Source organism: Austrofundulus limnaeus, unplaced genomic scaffold, assembly GCF_001266775.1.
Source record: "Austrofundulus limnaeus strain Quisiro unplaced genomic scaffold, Austrofundulus_limnaeus-1.0 Scaffold1087, whole genome shotgun sequence".
In the NCBI taxonomy this organism is placed as follows: Eukaryota; Metazoa; Chordata; class Actinopteri; order Cyprinodontiformes; family Rivulidae; genus Austrofundulus; species Austrofundulus limnaeus.
Genome location: NW_013953489.1, coordinates 20102 through 35693, shown reverse-complemented (window position 1 = coordinate 35693; position 15592 = coordinate 20102). Strand labels below are relative to the sequence as shown.

The 15592-nt window shown below is 40.1% G+C and overlaps 1 protein-coding gene across 1 annotated transcript in view; it reads right to left on the bottom strand.

Annotated features, from left to right (window-relative positions):
* Positions 1-13570, bottom strand: part of LOC106534082 (proteasomal ubiquitin receptor ADRM1) — a gene marked incomplete at its 5' end in the record, with an annotated part of 15243 nt that extends 1673 nt beyond the window's left edge. The window contains 7 exon segments of the mRNA XM_014030593.1: positions 5784-5886; positions 10006-10163; positions 11878-12024; positions 12239-12378; positions 12470-12759; positions 13043-13159; positions 13329-13570. Of these exon segments, the coding sequence (XP_013886047.1) occupies positions 5784-5886; positions 10006-10163; positions 11878-12024; positions 12239-12378; positions 12470-12759; positions 13043-13159; positions 13329-13538 (1165 nt within the window).
* Between the last annotated feature and the right edge of the window lie 2022 nt (positions 13571-15592).

Below are 15592 nucleotides of genomic sequence, written 5' to 3'. Positions count from 1 at the left end.
GATGCGACAATATTTATATGTGCAGGCGGAGCCTGACATCTGTCGTCATCACGTCACCTGCCTAAAGGCGTGATTAGAGGTGGCTTCAGCCAGGACACGCAGGGGCGTGGTTCCCATACATGATGTTGTACCGAGTGAATTGACTGAAAGGGAACACCTTCCCAGCTGGTGAGGGTGCACGCCTGGCGCGAGAATCTACCCAAAGCGCAGCTGCTGCGCTACGGCCACAGATCAGCTCAGCATCAGCCAGAAGACAATAAACAGAAAAAATAATTATTCTTACCGTACAGTGAGCCACCATTTGCATTTGATTTTGCTCCCTCTCTTCAGCCTTTTTTATTTTATTATTTTTTATGTCGCACGTAATGTGTCGGGTTTTTCCATCCCAGGACCCAAAAGGTTTTCAACTATGTGACAAAAACTATAAAAACAGTTTACAGACTGGACTGAGGTTCTTTGATCATTTTTAGGCTGATCTATTTCCTTGTTTGTCTGAGGTTAAATGATTTTCAGTCCCGGGGTTCAGTTTCATGATCGTTTGAGTTTAAACAATAAAAACTCAAACTAAAATAAAAATCTGACACCGTGTTCAGACGCTCCTTACATCCAGAAAACACAACAAAGTCATATTTCTGTGGATCAAGTCCGATTTGTGACTTTGTGAGTTAAAACCGTCGACTGAAAAACTTTGCGTGGCTGCCGCACATTCTCACGGCAGGTGAAAAATGTGCGTATATTTACACAACGTTGGTTTTTATACATTTTTATAGGCTAATTGTTTTACATTAACGGCAGCTCGTTCTGAATGACAGCTGCCTTCCTCTCTCTTCTCCTCCTCAGGCAGAGACAGAAGAGGCAATCCGAGGCATTAATGTTGCAAGCTACATCCACTGCATAACATGTCATATTTTTATTATTTTCTTTCTTTCGACTTTTTGTAAGGTGATCAAGTTGAAAGCGCAATAGTGTGTGCACGCGCGCGCAGCGTTGGGTGCATTGGGCTTTGAGGGACAGAAGTGCAGTTTTTCAGTGCCATGTGATGGGCATGGCACTCATGTGGCCTTGTGTTGGTTAGGACCTGGTTTTTAGGTGCCTGGTGTCACGTTGGTATTTTTGTGTGCTACACACATTACGCCCATGTGGTGTGTATTTTTGTGGGTCAGGTGCAGTGATGGTTTTGTGCTTACCCTCAGGTAAAATCAGGCACCCCTGATCTGTCCCACCCATTTTTTCTAAGGCCCGACCTAAAATCAATTTCTGGCTACGCCACTGGCGCTGAGGAGAGGAGTTTGGTCGCGCGAGCAAAGTTAGACATATCTGTTCGATAACAACGCTCTGAACACATAAACTTATAGTGTGTTCGATTTTAGATACCAATGTCTTGGGTAGCTCCGGAGAGAAGTGTGGAGAACGGGGTTTGCTCGCTCAGGACAGGAGCTGAAGGCTGATTGGTGTTTATCCTGCAGCTTCACAGACATTAGAAAGACCCGCCCTTCTCTGCTCTGATAGGATAAACTAAGCTGTGGGGTTTGTTTGATTTGTTGAACTGCCTGTATCAGACTGGGCGGCTTGAGACCGCAACAGAAAACGAGCAGGTTTCTCTTTTCCTCTTTTTATTTTTAAATACCGAAAATACCGACACGAGCAAAATGACATYGGTTATTGACATGTCAGTATCGGTTAATTTTCAGTTTATCACCCAGGCCTATTCATGAGTTCCGTTCAGTAGAACAAACACTGAACATAAACACTGAAGTTTGCTGTTTAAAATGTTCTTTTATAGAAGCTTTTCTGTTAAATACAACTTTACATAAAACAAGTCAACTCTTTATAAGCTTCATTACAAACAGGTTGGAACCTGAGTGATGAAGAATATTTAGTATTTAAAGGCACAGTGTGTAGGATTTTGTCAATTCTTTTAGCCGAAATTGAGATAATCACTAATGATAATAATAAAAAACATGTCTAATCATTGCAGACAAACACCTTGTTTTATTATTTTTACCTTATAAAAAGYTGTTTATATCTCCATGGTCGCGGGTCGCCACACAGGCAGCCGCCATCTTGCACCGCCATTTTGTCTACGAAGGCTCATGAAGGACAAACTGCGGTGGCAGCGTCAAAATCGGTTTTAGTTGTAATACTATAAATGTAATATTTGTTGTCTGTCATTAGCTACGTTTACATGGACAAAAGTAATCAGATTAAACAGCCGTTCAGAATAAAAATGCATCATGTAAACAGCTCGTTCCGATTATTTTGATCCGATTAAGCTCGATCCGAATGAATTTTTAATCCAAATGAAAAGGGTGGGTTATGCCGATTGATAATTGGCATGAGGTTTATGTAAACACTTAATCGGATCATCTTATTCTGATTGTAGAAAACTGACCTGTGTGCGCATGTCTGCTGACTTCACCCGGTGGGACAGCAGCGCTCCAGCTGCGCAGCATCGTGCAGAACTTTTCCTCCTCGCTCTCTTAACAGATGAAAAAGGAGGCAAACAGCCAACGTTGCTTCGCTAAAAATAAAAAGCACGTATTGCTTCATCTGCAGGCTGCAGCTCAACCGAGGAGTAACGACGTCTCTACCGTTATTAAAAGCTGACACGGGTCCGTCCTGAGCGCACAGAGGAGCTTTGTTTACGTTTGTAACAGAAGTAGAGCTGAATGTTTACAACACTGCGCATGTCCGGACTTTTATTCTGAATAAAACTCCGGTGCATGTAAACACTTTTCATGATCGGATTGTGTCCCTGTAAACAGTACATTCGGATTATTTAATCTGAATATATTTCAATCTGATTAAAACATTTTGTGCTTGTAAACATAGCTGATATAATTTTACTTATTAAAGCTCATAATCTTACCACTTGAAACATCACTAGCCCTGAAGCTGCTGGTAGACATCACGGTTGGAATTATCAAAGGTTTTTGACACCTGAGAGACACCGTAGAGTTTGGAAGTGGGGGGTGGGGGTGGGGGGAGGACCAGGGAGGATGATTCAACCACTAAACCACTAGATGTCGCTGAAAACAACAAATCCTACACACTGTGCCTTTAATAAAGTCTGAGCCCTAAAGAGCCAAGAGAAAAAACATGAGAAGCTGCAGCAAAGTGAATTACATTTGAATCCTGCAGGTACATCTAAAATTCAACTTTCACTTTTTTTAAACCTTTTCTTTTTAGATGGATAGTTTTAAGAAGAAACTGTCTTGTGGGTGTGTTTTTACTGAAGTCTGTAACAAAGTGTTGTTAAAGATTAAATCAGTAATGTCTGAACACACAGCAGGTAAACATCGTTTAGTGCTACAAGAGTTGACGTTTTTGTTTTACAAATTAAAATAAAAGCCTTGAGGATATTGTTTGAAACAGTCTTTTCCACTCAGTTTTTAGKTTCTGGTTGTTCTGAGGAAGCAGCGTATTTACAGCTGAACAAAAATAACCAGCTTTAAAAGAACAGTCACAACATACTTAAAGCTAAATGGCTTCAGTCCTTCAGTTTTTTTATGACTACATGAACCACCACTGAGGACGACACATTTTAAAAAAGTAAAAATGATGGAATATCCAACACTAACTTAGGATTTCATCACATTAGAGCAGTATACCGGTTCAGACCAAAAAACTGTTTTTATTTTTGTTCTGATCTGAATTTTTGAATACCAGCATACCGGTTTAAATAACCTGAACACATTCACAACATTACGTCACGACTGTCAGTAAACCGATTCCATGCAGCACGGCTGAACGCACACACAGGAAGTTGCGACACACAGGGGGAGCTAGAATAATGTGGGAGCAGCTTCTGAAGTAGCCAGGTTCATTGGGTTCATGAACCTGGCTACTTCACCTTCTCAGTGACTGGCAGTGATTTCATCACTGACATCACTTGAGAAAAAAATAAGACCACTCCTATTTTCCCCAGGGCTGAATTAATGCTGCACCATATCAGGAAAACCTGCGATGTGCTTGCTTTATATTGTGATGACGATATGACTTGTAATAAATAAACAAATACTATACAGTGATGTCTTTCATTTTCTAGATTTAGATGAAAAAACAACTAAAACATCATTTCCACTCCAACATGACAACTTGACACTGATGCTGTATTAGCAGTGAAGAGACAAACTGCATGTCATACAGTTCCTAATGACTTTAAAACATCTCCTCATTAAACATTTTCTGATTTCTGAAGCATTTTAAATAAATGTTAAACCTAAATCAAACTGCAAATATTCTCATTGCATTGGTCCAACATTTTCTCCACTCAAGTGGTTATGGTTTGATGTGGCATCTCATAAAATTTGAGCCAACCATTCACTATAGTTTACCAGTTTTTTTGTGATATGCCTATTGCACAATCTGTTATGATGATGATAAATTTGTGATATATTGTGCAGCTCTAGGCTGAATGTAGAATCCACCTTTTCAGTGATGTGCAAACATAGACTTCATGTGTGAAGTAAATTTGTCTGATAAGGATCATTGCTCAACCCTCCTGTGATTTCAGCTGGCCAAATCTTGCAGTGTTTTTTTTTTTTTTCATTTTAACATCAGCTGAGCTGTGATGGAAGTAGAAATACCATCAAATAATACAGATAACTAGGGGTGTATGAAAATATTGATACACCGATATATATCGATATTTCATTTCCCAATACTGTATTGATTTTCTAAAGCCCTGTATCGATTTTTAATTAAGGTTTAAAATGTCAACTTTCCTGCCAATCGTTCATTTTTATGTTGTAGTTCAGCCTCTGGCCGCTAGGTGGCAGCAGTGAGCCAGACATTTGGCTCCTCTACTCCTAAGGAGCCASAGTGTAACGGTAGCATTAGCATCATGCACCGATAGCTGAATCTGAGCAGAAAAGATCGACACTCTCTGCCTTCTAAGCTGACGTAAGTTTACGAAGAGTCCCTTTTAGTCAGAATGTCTGTATTTTAAGCCAAATCGAAGCGTCTCGTCCGGGGCGCTCTTTTTCCGACTGTAGTCAGCTGTCACGTTACGGAAGGCAGGCAGGCATGCATCTAGCGCCACCAAACACTGTCTTCCAACACATCGTGTGGATTTATAATTTTTTTATTGCTGATACAAGAACCAAATATTTCAGTTGTTTAAAATAATCTGTTCCTCCTCTGTTACATGGGAACAAAAATAATTTACCTCCAAGTCTTTAACTGTGTTAATTACTATCATCATAAACAACAAATCCTGAAGCTTTGCTCTTTATTTGCCAAAGGTACCTGGATAGAACCAAATATTATTTAGGCTTGTAAGCTACAGTTTGCACTGTTTCAATTAAAGAAAACTAATTTTCTCACCGCATCTTTGATTAATTTTGTCCAGCTGTAGACAAAGACTCTGTCCAATTAGAGCAGGTATTGTGTAGTTGGTGCTTTTAATCAGTTTTCAGTTCAGTTAATTCAATCCAAGTCTATGGAACAAAATGTCACCAAAATCATTCTGTCCCTCTAAAATTGTTCAGAAAATTGAATCGTATCGAATCGTATCGTTCGCTGAATGTTGTGATATATATATCGTATCATTAGCAGAATAACAAATGTCGTATCGTATTGTGAGATTAGTGTATCACTACAGCCCTACAGATAACTGTCAAAAATAATGTGATATATAATTTTAGACATAGCTCCCAGCACTAGTTCACAAAATCAAAAAGTAAAACTGAAACTATTCCTACATTTAGTTGTGTTTTTTTTATTTGACAGTGGTTGTAATGTTGAAACACAGTGATGTGTGTGTGTGTGYGTGTGTTTACCTCCCCTGTTGGCAGCATCCACAGCTTCATTAGACAGACCGAACTGGCTCATCAGTGGGCCGAGCTGCCCGGAGGCCAGGGCACTGCTGAACATGCTCATGGACTGAAGACGGACACAGACAGACAGACAGACAGGACCATTACCTCTCACTCTCTTGTTAAAATTTGTAGCTTTAGGGTTAATTACACATCCCAAAATAGTTTTRTTTGTTTACATCAATTAGTGATTTCATTACTTTGTTTCAATTCATTTTATTAGAATCTGGAGCACTGCCTTTAAAGCAGTGGTTCTAAATCCTGCTCCTCAGACCACTATCCTGAATGTTTTAGTGGGTTCCCTGCTTTGGCACACCTGATTTAAATGAACAAGTGATTGACAGGCCTCTAYAGAACCTCACCACTTACGGACGAGCAGGGAAACAACTAAAACTGAGAGAATCACTGGTTTAAACCATATACAGTACATTGACAATACCAGCTAAAGAACGACTGTAAAGGATTCATCTATCAACTTTTTTTAAAAAATCTGTTTTTAATTTTTTTTTTCATATTGAGCAGAGTGTTAACTGCAATAGCTTTCAAATATCGCCTTTTAAATTTATCAAAACTGCCAAAAACAATCCCAATTTATAAATTTTCTTGTAGCTAAAATACTTTCAATTAAAAACTATGATTGATGACTGTTTGCCGTTCTCAAATGTTTTGGTTTTGGAGAAAGGTTTGTGTCCTGGATTAAACTACTTTATACAGCTCCTCAAGCTTGTGTCCTTACTAATACTGTCCAATCTGATTATTTTCCATTGRGTCGTGGTACTAGACAGGGGTGTCCTCTTTCTCCCCTCCTGTTTGCGTTAGCCATAGAACCTCTGTCTATTGCCTTACGATCCCTCTCTTCTTTTCAGGGAATTATCCGTTCTGGCATTGAGCTTAAACTATCTTTGTACGCAGACGATCTTCTTTTGTATGTTTCAAACCCCTTWTTTAGTCTTCCTCCAATTTTGAAGATTCTGAAAAAATTTGGATCCCTCTCTGGCTATAAAATTAATCTACTCAAAAGCGAATGCTATCCAGTAAATTCTTTAGCTCYAGGACTCAGGCAGTCTGACATTCCTTTTAAGCTCAGCCCCTCAGGGTTTAAGTATTTGGGGGTCAATATTACACGTACTTTGCCTTTAATGTTTTCTAAAAACYTTGCCCCCSTGGTCTCACAAATTTCATCAGATCTRCAGAGGTGGAACTCTCTCCCTCTTTCATTGATTGGCAGGATTAATGTTATTAAAATGAATGTGCTGCCTAGATTTCTCTTTYTGTTTCAATGTATTCCTTTATTTCTGCCTAAAAAGTTTTTTAGGTCCTTGGACCAAATGGTTTCTTCTTTTTTGTGGCGTGGCAGGGCCCCCAGACTGAGATTTTCTCTTTTGCAGCAGTTCATTACTAATGGTGGTCTCTCCCTACCCAATTTCCTGATGTATTACTGGTCTTCACATATTTATAAATTGATTTATTGGCTAAATTCACCTAATATGACCTGGTGTAAACTTGAAATTCGATCAATATCTGCATCTTTTTYACCTGCCTCCGTTATTTATGCATCACTTCCTATTAAATTATCTTCTGTTACTTCGAATCCCATAGTGCTTTCTTCACTCAAGATTTGGTCACAATTTAGGTCCCATTTTAAATTTGTTTCTCCTTCTATTCAAATGCCTTTAAAAACTCATCTATTCCCTCCTGCTGCTACAAAYGCTGCCTGTAGAATTTGGCAGGAGAGAGGCATTAAAACTATGAGAGACCTTTACAAAGATGGTTTATTTCTTAGTTTTTCAGAATTGTCCTCGCAKTTTAATCTGCCTACCTCTCATTTGTTTTTCTATTTTCAAATCAGACATTGTATTTCATCGCTGTTTCCAAATTTTCCAACTTTTCCTGCTGACYCGCCATGGGTTGACCTTCTTGTTCTTAGGCCTAATCAGAAATCACCTTTTTCTAATATACATGGAAAGCTTATGTTCATGGAGTCTGACTCATCTGGTAAAGCCAGAATGGCTTGGGAACATGAATTGAATGTTAAATTGTCTGAGTCATGGTGGGGAAAAGTTATTCTCAGCACACRTTTAAGCACACCTTGTGCTAGACTGCAACTTATACAATTTAAAGTTATATACAGAGTTCATTTTTCAAAATCTCGCTTATCTAAAATCTTTCCTTCAATTTCAGATCAATGTGAYAGATGTCAGACTTCACCTTGCAATCTAAGTCATATGTTTTTCTTTTGCCCAAGTTTATACACATTTTGGAGTGAATTCTTTTCMGTTCTCTCACGCGTTTTTAAGACCCAGATTGAAAGTGATCCATTAATTGCCATTTTCGGAGTTCCAGTGACTACCCTTAATCTGTCCCATCAGCAAAAGGATGTTATGGCTTTCTGTTCTCTCCTCGCTAGACGTTGTATTTTACTCCACTGGAAATCTCCTTCACCTCCATCTATATCACAATGGTTTAATACAATAAGAACATTTTTAAGGATAGAAAAAGGTCAGAGAAATTTGCATGTAAGTGGACACCCTTTTTGGARTACCTAAAATCTCTGCCCTSATTGATGGTGTAAGTAACCCACCATATGACTAAGTTAAAAATATATATAGATAAAACTTAACTAGCMCCCCCCCCCCCCGCTTAATTTTATTTTATTTATTTATTTTTGTATCTTTTCTCTTTTTCTTATACATGTGTATGCATATATGTAATTTTTTTCTATTTTTATGTGTGTTGTGAATCATATTCTTTGTTTAAAAAAACTTGGAGAAGTTATGTAAGTTTTGAGAAATGTAAGTAATGTAAACTGTGTATTCTCCTGATAAATAAATTAAAAAAAAACTATGATTGAAAATAATAAAACCTTACTAAACAAACCAAATCAACAGAATCTCCGTGAGAACTGTAAATTATGTTTCATGTGATCCTGCATTAAATTTACATAAAGTCTGATCCCAAATAAACAATTTAGCTCAAATTCCCAAAACCCTTTAGTACAGTGTAGGATTTAAATTAGCTCATATTTATCTACAAACACATAAAACTGACATCTTCATAGAGAATGCCCTCCCTGAGAGTTTTGGGGGGAAACAATGAAAAAAATCTGAGACACAGCTTTAATTTACTTTTGTTTTGTTCAAACAAATATAGCTGTTTTAGTGTTAATGTGTCTGTTTGTTCCAGTAAACACACACCTGTTGATTATGTTATCTCCCGGGTCATTCTTATAAAAGTCATCACTTTAATCTCCTCACCTGCTGCACCTGTCTGCTCCTCTCTCCTCTCCGTTCTGCTCCTGTCCAGCTAACTTTAGCTAAAGCTAGCATCCACCGACACACGGCTCCTCTCAGGTGGTGGAGTCAGTAATCCTTCTGCTGGTTTATCTTTTCTTACTTTAAACAATCATCCAGCTTTGATATCGTCTCCTGTTCTTTTTCAGACGTGTCCTAACAAATATGTTTTATTTAAAACACCACTCCAACTTCTACTACTAGAGACACTTAAGTCCCACCCCCACACTGTTTCTGATTGGCTAATAGGACTGTCTAAAGTTAAAGCTGCATCTCAGATTGGGCCAGAGAAATGTTTGTTAAATCTGTTTTCAAAGCAGCGCATCTGATTCCAGCATGGTGAAAATGTGCTGGTTGTTCAAAAATTAATACCTCGTCAGATGGCGTTTATTACCTTTTAATACTTTTTAATGGTTTTAATTTTTGTTTATTTGATTTACTACCTTTTAATACTTTTTACAACCCCGCGGATTCCCTGCATTTGATTTGCACAACTGAGTTGTTGGAGGCAGAGATGCTCCTGATCTTCCCTCAGTCAGAAACAAATATAAAGATCAGAAGAAGAGCTGAACTATAGTGGTAGATTCCTGCTGTGAAATGGATGGAGATGATAACTTCTTTAGTCACCAGTTGAAACTAAAACAGCCTTTTTTTTATTAAAAAATGAAAAATAAAAGTTACACGACTGGCTGGTTAATGTTCTGTTCCTTCTGTCAGCAGCTTGTTCCTGCCAGCTAAAAAACAAACTAACAGCTGCAGTCAGTCATGATCACTAACAGGAAGTTATTGTGTCTTTCCAACTTAGAAGCCCTTCTATAAATAAATATAAATCAACCAGTAAAAGCCTCAAAGTGACTCAACGAGCCCAATGAGTAGATGTGATGATCTTGTCCCACCTGCTGGAACTGAGGCGAGCTGAGCGTGTTCTGGATCTCGTCAGCACTCTGTGGTAAACTTTCTCCACTGGGGAGGAACTCCAGGAGTCTCTGCTGGACCTCAGGGTTACTGAGGATGGGAGCCATCATTTCTGGGGTGCAAACACTGGCCAGGTCCACTGCAGGAGATGAGAGGAAGCTGTCAGCTGGACTCATGTATACTTTCCCTTTAGCCAAACTCAGTCTTTATTTGGTGCTGAAACCAACATGTGATGTAAATAACTCCTTGTTGGGTTGTTGGGCACATGTATGAGAGAAAACCTGACTGGTTAAACAGCTGGAATAAAGTTACCACGAGTCGGAAAATAACAATGTGTAGTTAAACAATTATGACTGTGCTCAGACAGGTTTATGTCTGCAGGACTGTAAAAAATCATCGCATGATGAGAAATGACGGAGCTGACCAAACCGTGAAAATAACTGTATGTCAACATTACACCTAACAGTATGGGTTAGTTATCACTCTCAGCTACTACCAGCTCAGTCTTTATCTCAACAGATTTATAAAACCGAGTTACAGTAATTTTAGTGTTGGCTAATGCCACTTAGCCATGGTGCTCATAATGAACTGGATTAACTCCAAAAGTTATTCAGGTATAAATGTACAAACAATTATTACTTTTTAAAAAGTACAATTAAAATCTGTCTTTGGTAAGATATAAAAGTTTTCAGGTAAACAGCTAAGCTGCTAATTCAGAGCTGAAAGGTCACATCTTCAGGAAGAGTTTATACTAAAAGAAGAGTAAAGGTTTGCTACTTATGGGTGCATCTGATGGGCACATGAGGTAAATCCTCCTTCCCTGGAGTTCTGGGGTTGGATTTATAAAGCTTGCGTCACACAAAATGAGCCCAGAAACTTGCATACGCCACTTCTTACACTAAGGTTGTGATTTATAAAACWCAAACTTGATGTGAAAATGTGCGGTGCCTCACGCCAGCTCTGACCCATGCGCACGCTCATTTTGGAGACAGGAAACTGCGGCACAGATGGTGAAGTGAGGAATTAGAGCCACACTGTGTAATGATCACTGTCAGAGATTTAATTTCAGACTTAGATTTTTGTTCAACTTTATCATCAACTTTTTTAACACAGGGGTGATAGCGGAAAAAAATCTTGAGCCTGAACYTTTTTAGCCCCACAGAAGAGTTTTACTTTCATCATGAACRTAAACAAACAGCTTCTGAGCTCAGAATGGACCTGCGGCAGCTTTTAATGGTGGAGTCGTTACTCCCTGGATAAGCTACAGGTGACAGACGGACTTTTTTTTTTATTTGTTTATTTATTTTTTGCAAAGCAGCACAGGCTGTTTGTCTTCCTTATTTACTGAATGAGAGGAGGAACAGTTCTGTGCTGCTGTGTGTGCGCATGTGTGCAACAGTGCTGCTGTCCCTCCCTCCACTCTGCATTCTAAATGATTGACAGACCACCGACTAACATTTTCGTCCAGTCTTGTCAACGAAAACTCACACACGTTTCGTCACGTTTTAGTCATCAAAGATTCATGTTTATTTCGTTACTGTTTCGTTATTGTCATGAAAAAAGGGGGCGTCAATGAAAATATTTCGTCATCGTAAACGAAAACAACACTGGTTGAGTGTAGGCGCGGAGAGGGTAGAACCTGAGGCAGGAGCTTGTGCTCAAACTCTGAGGTGAAGCTGTGATCTAAAAAAGGAAAGATGCGCAGAAACATGCGTACGCACGGTTTTATAAATCTGAATTTTTTTTGTCCTACGCTATTTTTGCCATTTCCTCAGAACTCCAATTTCCTGCTGTAAAAATGTCCACAGCGAACAGAACGACTCACAACCAGCCATGAGTAATGAGTGACTAACCTCCTGGTCCCTGAGCAGCAGCTGCTGCTGGAACGTTCATGTTGGCCAGGATGCTCTGAAGGTCACTGAGCTGGATGGGCTGATGGGGCGGAGGGCTTCCAACAGAGGCTGGTGTCACTGGGGTCTGAGCTGCTGCTGCTGCTGCTGCTGAAAATACAACAAGCATCATTAGAAGTAAAGATGTTCAGGTGATCTGAGAAAACAAGTGACAAACAACAGCACAAACATCCACTGATGTTTCACAAAACGAGTTTTTTATTATCCATGTCAGAGTAAAGCTACAGAACATCTCCCCTCTGTCTCATTCTCATCTAAACCTAAAATCTGCTGACAGAGACCAGAACATGACTCAGCAGTGTACCTGGAGCGGAGGTAGTCACACTAGTAGATGTTGGAGCTGAAGTGGCAGGAGGTGCAGGGTTAGCGGGGGTCTGAGAAGAGCTCAGTCTGGGGGTTCCTCCTGATGAGGGGGTGGCTGCTGGGGCTGCTTGGCTGCGGGAGCTGAGAGGAGCAGACACAGATACAAACACAGGAATTAACTCTGAGCTTTTTAAACAGGGTTTCTGCAGACCCCGATAAGCACAGTTCTCACCTGGATGACGAGCTGCTGGTGGGTGGTCCTCCACTGCCCAACAGGTTGGCAAGTCCTGGTCCAGCTAAAGCTCCCAGACCCAATCCACCCAGTCCTGTTGGTCCAATCAGCTGCATCAGCTGGTTGTGGCTCATGTTCCCCAACAGGTTCTGAAGCCCCCCCTCTCCTCCGAGCGCAGACAGTTCGTGGCCGCTGCCACCTCCGCTGCCGGCTGCTCCAGGAATCGGAGGGTTGTTCAGATACTCGTTCACCTTACGGCAGAACTCTTCATCCTTGTCTGTTTTTGGCTCCTTTTACAAATTAGGCACAGGACTTTCTTCATCATGGAAAGATATTATGAACTTTGTTCATACAGTAAACAATTTTACACAACACCACTCATTTAAATACCACCTCTAAAATCTAAGCTGTATCTGAATCACAGCCATGTGGGAATAAGTTTAAATWCTGGCTGAATGCCAGTTTCTGCAGGTCCACTGGGATTCTTCACTCAACAATAAAATACTATTTAAATGAGCACAATTGTATTTTTGTAACCTTCATTTCACTTGTCTACAAGCAGCATCTACTGACCTGCATCCAGAAGAACAGCCTTTTAGATCCAGCCTTGAATTTCAACACATAGACACGTCCGGTTGTGCACTGGCTCACCCTCTTGAATTCGCAGTCATCAGGGAAGATGATCAAGTCCTGGAAGARGAATTACATTTTAGTTCAATTTGATTTCCATTAGTGTCAAAGCACATTTGATAACACTTCACATTTTAACTAAGACTATTCTCATATTTGCATGTTGGAGGGGTGAGCTGCCTCTTTAATCATCATGTTGTGTATTATTTGATGTGTGTGCTGTACTCACATCATCAACATTCCCTGTGGTCCTGTCCTTCCAGCAGAAATGAATCAGGGAATCATCCGACTGTTGGATGTACACTGTGCCTTTGCGTTTGTCAGGTGTAACAGTGTTGCCCTTTAAGGTCATTTTGCCGGCACGAAACTCCACAAGGTACTTGCTGGAGCTTCCCCGTGAGCCGCTGACCAAGCTTGGAAAAAGGGCACCCGATGACATCTTTATGTTCTCTTTCTCAAACCTCTCAAACTCTAATGAGGGAAAAGAAAAGAGGCTAGCTGTACAAGGTATAAGAATTTTTACTGTTATACAAAGGTAAAGCTGCAGTAATAACAGATAGCAGTAGTGCAATTGATAAACTCATAAAGCAATTAGMTTCTGCAATTAAACACCACAGTTGACAGTTTAAAAGTTTAAACAAAGTCACTGAAAATTAAAAAGAAACGTGTCTGATAAATTTCTATATTATTTCATCTCCATCTTCTACCTCTTATCTGTAGTCTGGTCAATGAGGTTTAAACTCCAGGAGAGAAACCCTCTCAAGCTCCACCAGGGGGAACCCCCAAGGTGTTCTCAGGCCAGAGAGGACAGATTCCTTCAGCACAGCATGTTTTAGGTCTGCCCTGGGGCCCTTTTCTGAGTGGGACATAACTGAAACCGCTCTAAAGGGAAGCATCCAGGAGGCATCAAATCACATAAACCACTTGAATATTCATTTCAGCTGCTTGTACCCTGGATCTTGTTTCAGTCTTGATCCAAACCTCGTGACCTCAGGTGAGGAGAGGAACGTAGACAAATCAGTAAATCAAATAGTCTGGTCTAACAAAACTAGAAGTTTGTACAAAGAAAGCAGACCTACTGAGGCACCTCTGACTCCAGCTCTTCTTCATGGATGTTAAGGGGACCACCACACAGCACTAAAGCACCTTCGCTGCTATTCTCCCGTTATTCTTCTGTTTCATTCAAGATACCTATTTTTCACCATTTCACCAAGTGAGAATTTGAGTGGTTGTTTGTCTCGTCTGTCTCCACGTGTCCCTGCGATGGACTGGAGACCTGTCCAGGGTGTCCCCTGCCTGGCTCACAGTAGGCTCTTTAATAAATTGTTTACATGAAGTGACTGCACAGACCAGTCTGTCAACATGCTCCCTCTGGCCATTCATAAACCACAGATGAAGCCGGTCACGTCCCCCCACAGATGTGAGCTTTCAGAAATTAAGCAAGCATCGTGGAAATAAAAGCAGTGTGGAGCAGAATTCAGCTGGACTGACGTTAAACATGTCTTGTTAATGAGCCTGGTGACTGCTAGTTTGATAGTAGGGATGTAAATCACCAGCTTTATCACTATACTTATATTATATCCATTTGTTTGGATGATGATTTGATATTCCTCAATATCAAACTCTGTCACAATTCGGGGTGTAACAAAACATCTATCTATATTGATATATCGATTTGAATGGTTCATGATTCAGTTATAGAGGCAAAATGAAAATATCGATCTATATCGTCATGATATGTTTGATGTGAATCGATATCRTAYGCCCATCTAACACAGTCGTGTTAGATGGGCATATGRTATCGCATTATATCGATCGCAGACGTGAACTGAATTGAATCAAAATCGTATCGTGACACACTTTGTGATAGAGAAATATCGAATAGTCATCCAAACATATCGATGTAATATCGTATCATGATAAAACTGGTGATTTACACCCCTAGTCACAATACAATTTGGGTTCAATTCACAAGTCTGCGATCGATATAATGCAATGTCATATGATTATCTAACACAATGTGTTAGATACCTATATACATTTATCAGTATAGTTGGGATTTCAACAAAATTGGTCTGCCTTTGGAATTATTTTGAAAATACGGATGTTGTGCTTGTTCCTTTTCCTGTTGGTGCGACATGATCTTTGTAGATTGACTCCAGCGTCTGGCAAAAATAGGATCGAATCTAATTTTGGCTGATCACCGTCCGCTCACCGCCGCTGTGCGGAGCCAGTGTAAATATTCTCACTGATTATAATGGTTGCGTATGTGCTGCAGAGTTCAGACAGGATCAGACTGGAACCGCATCTAATGTAAACTAGATAATGCACAGCAGTAACATAATGACCCCCGCATGCAGAAATGCACCGGAATTCAGAAGTCTTTATTCCTAATAATTGTCATGCTACTAGGTGCATCCTAAAATTGTAGTGGTTTGGGTGGGGGGCTTTTTTGGGTGGGGGGGGGGTTGACCTGATGGATAGCCCCTCATC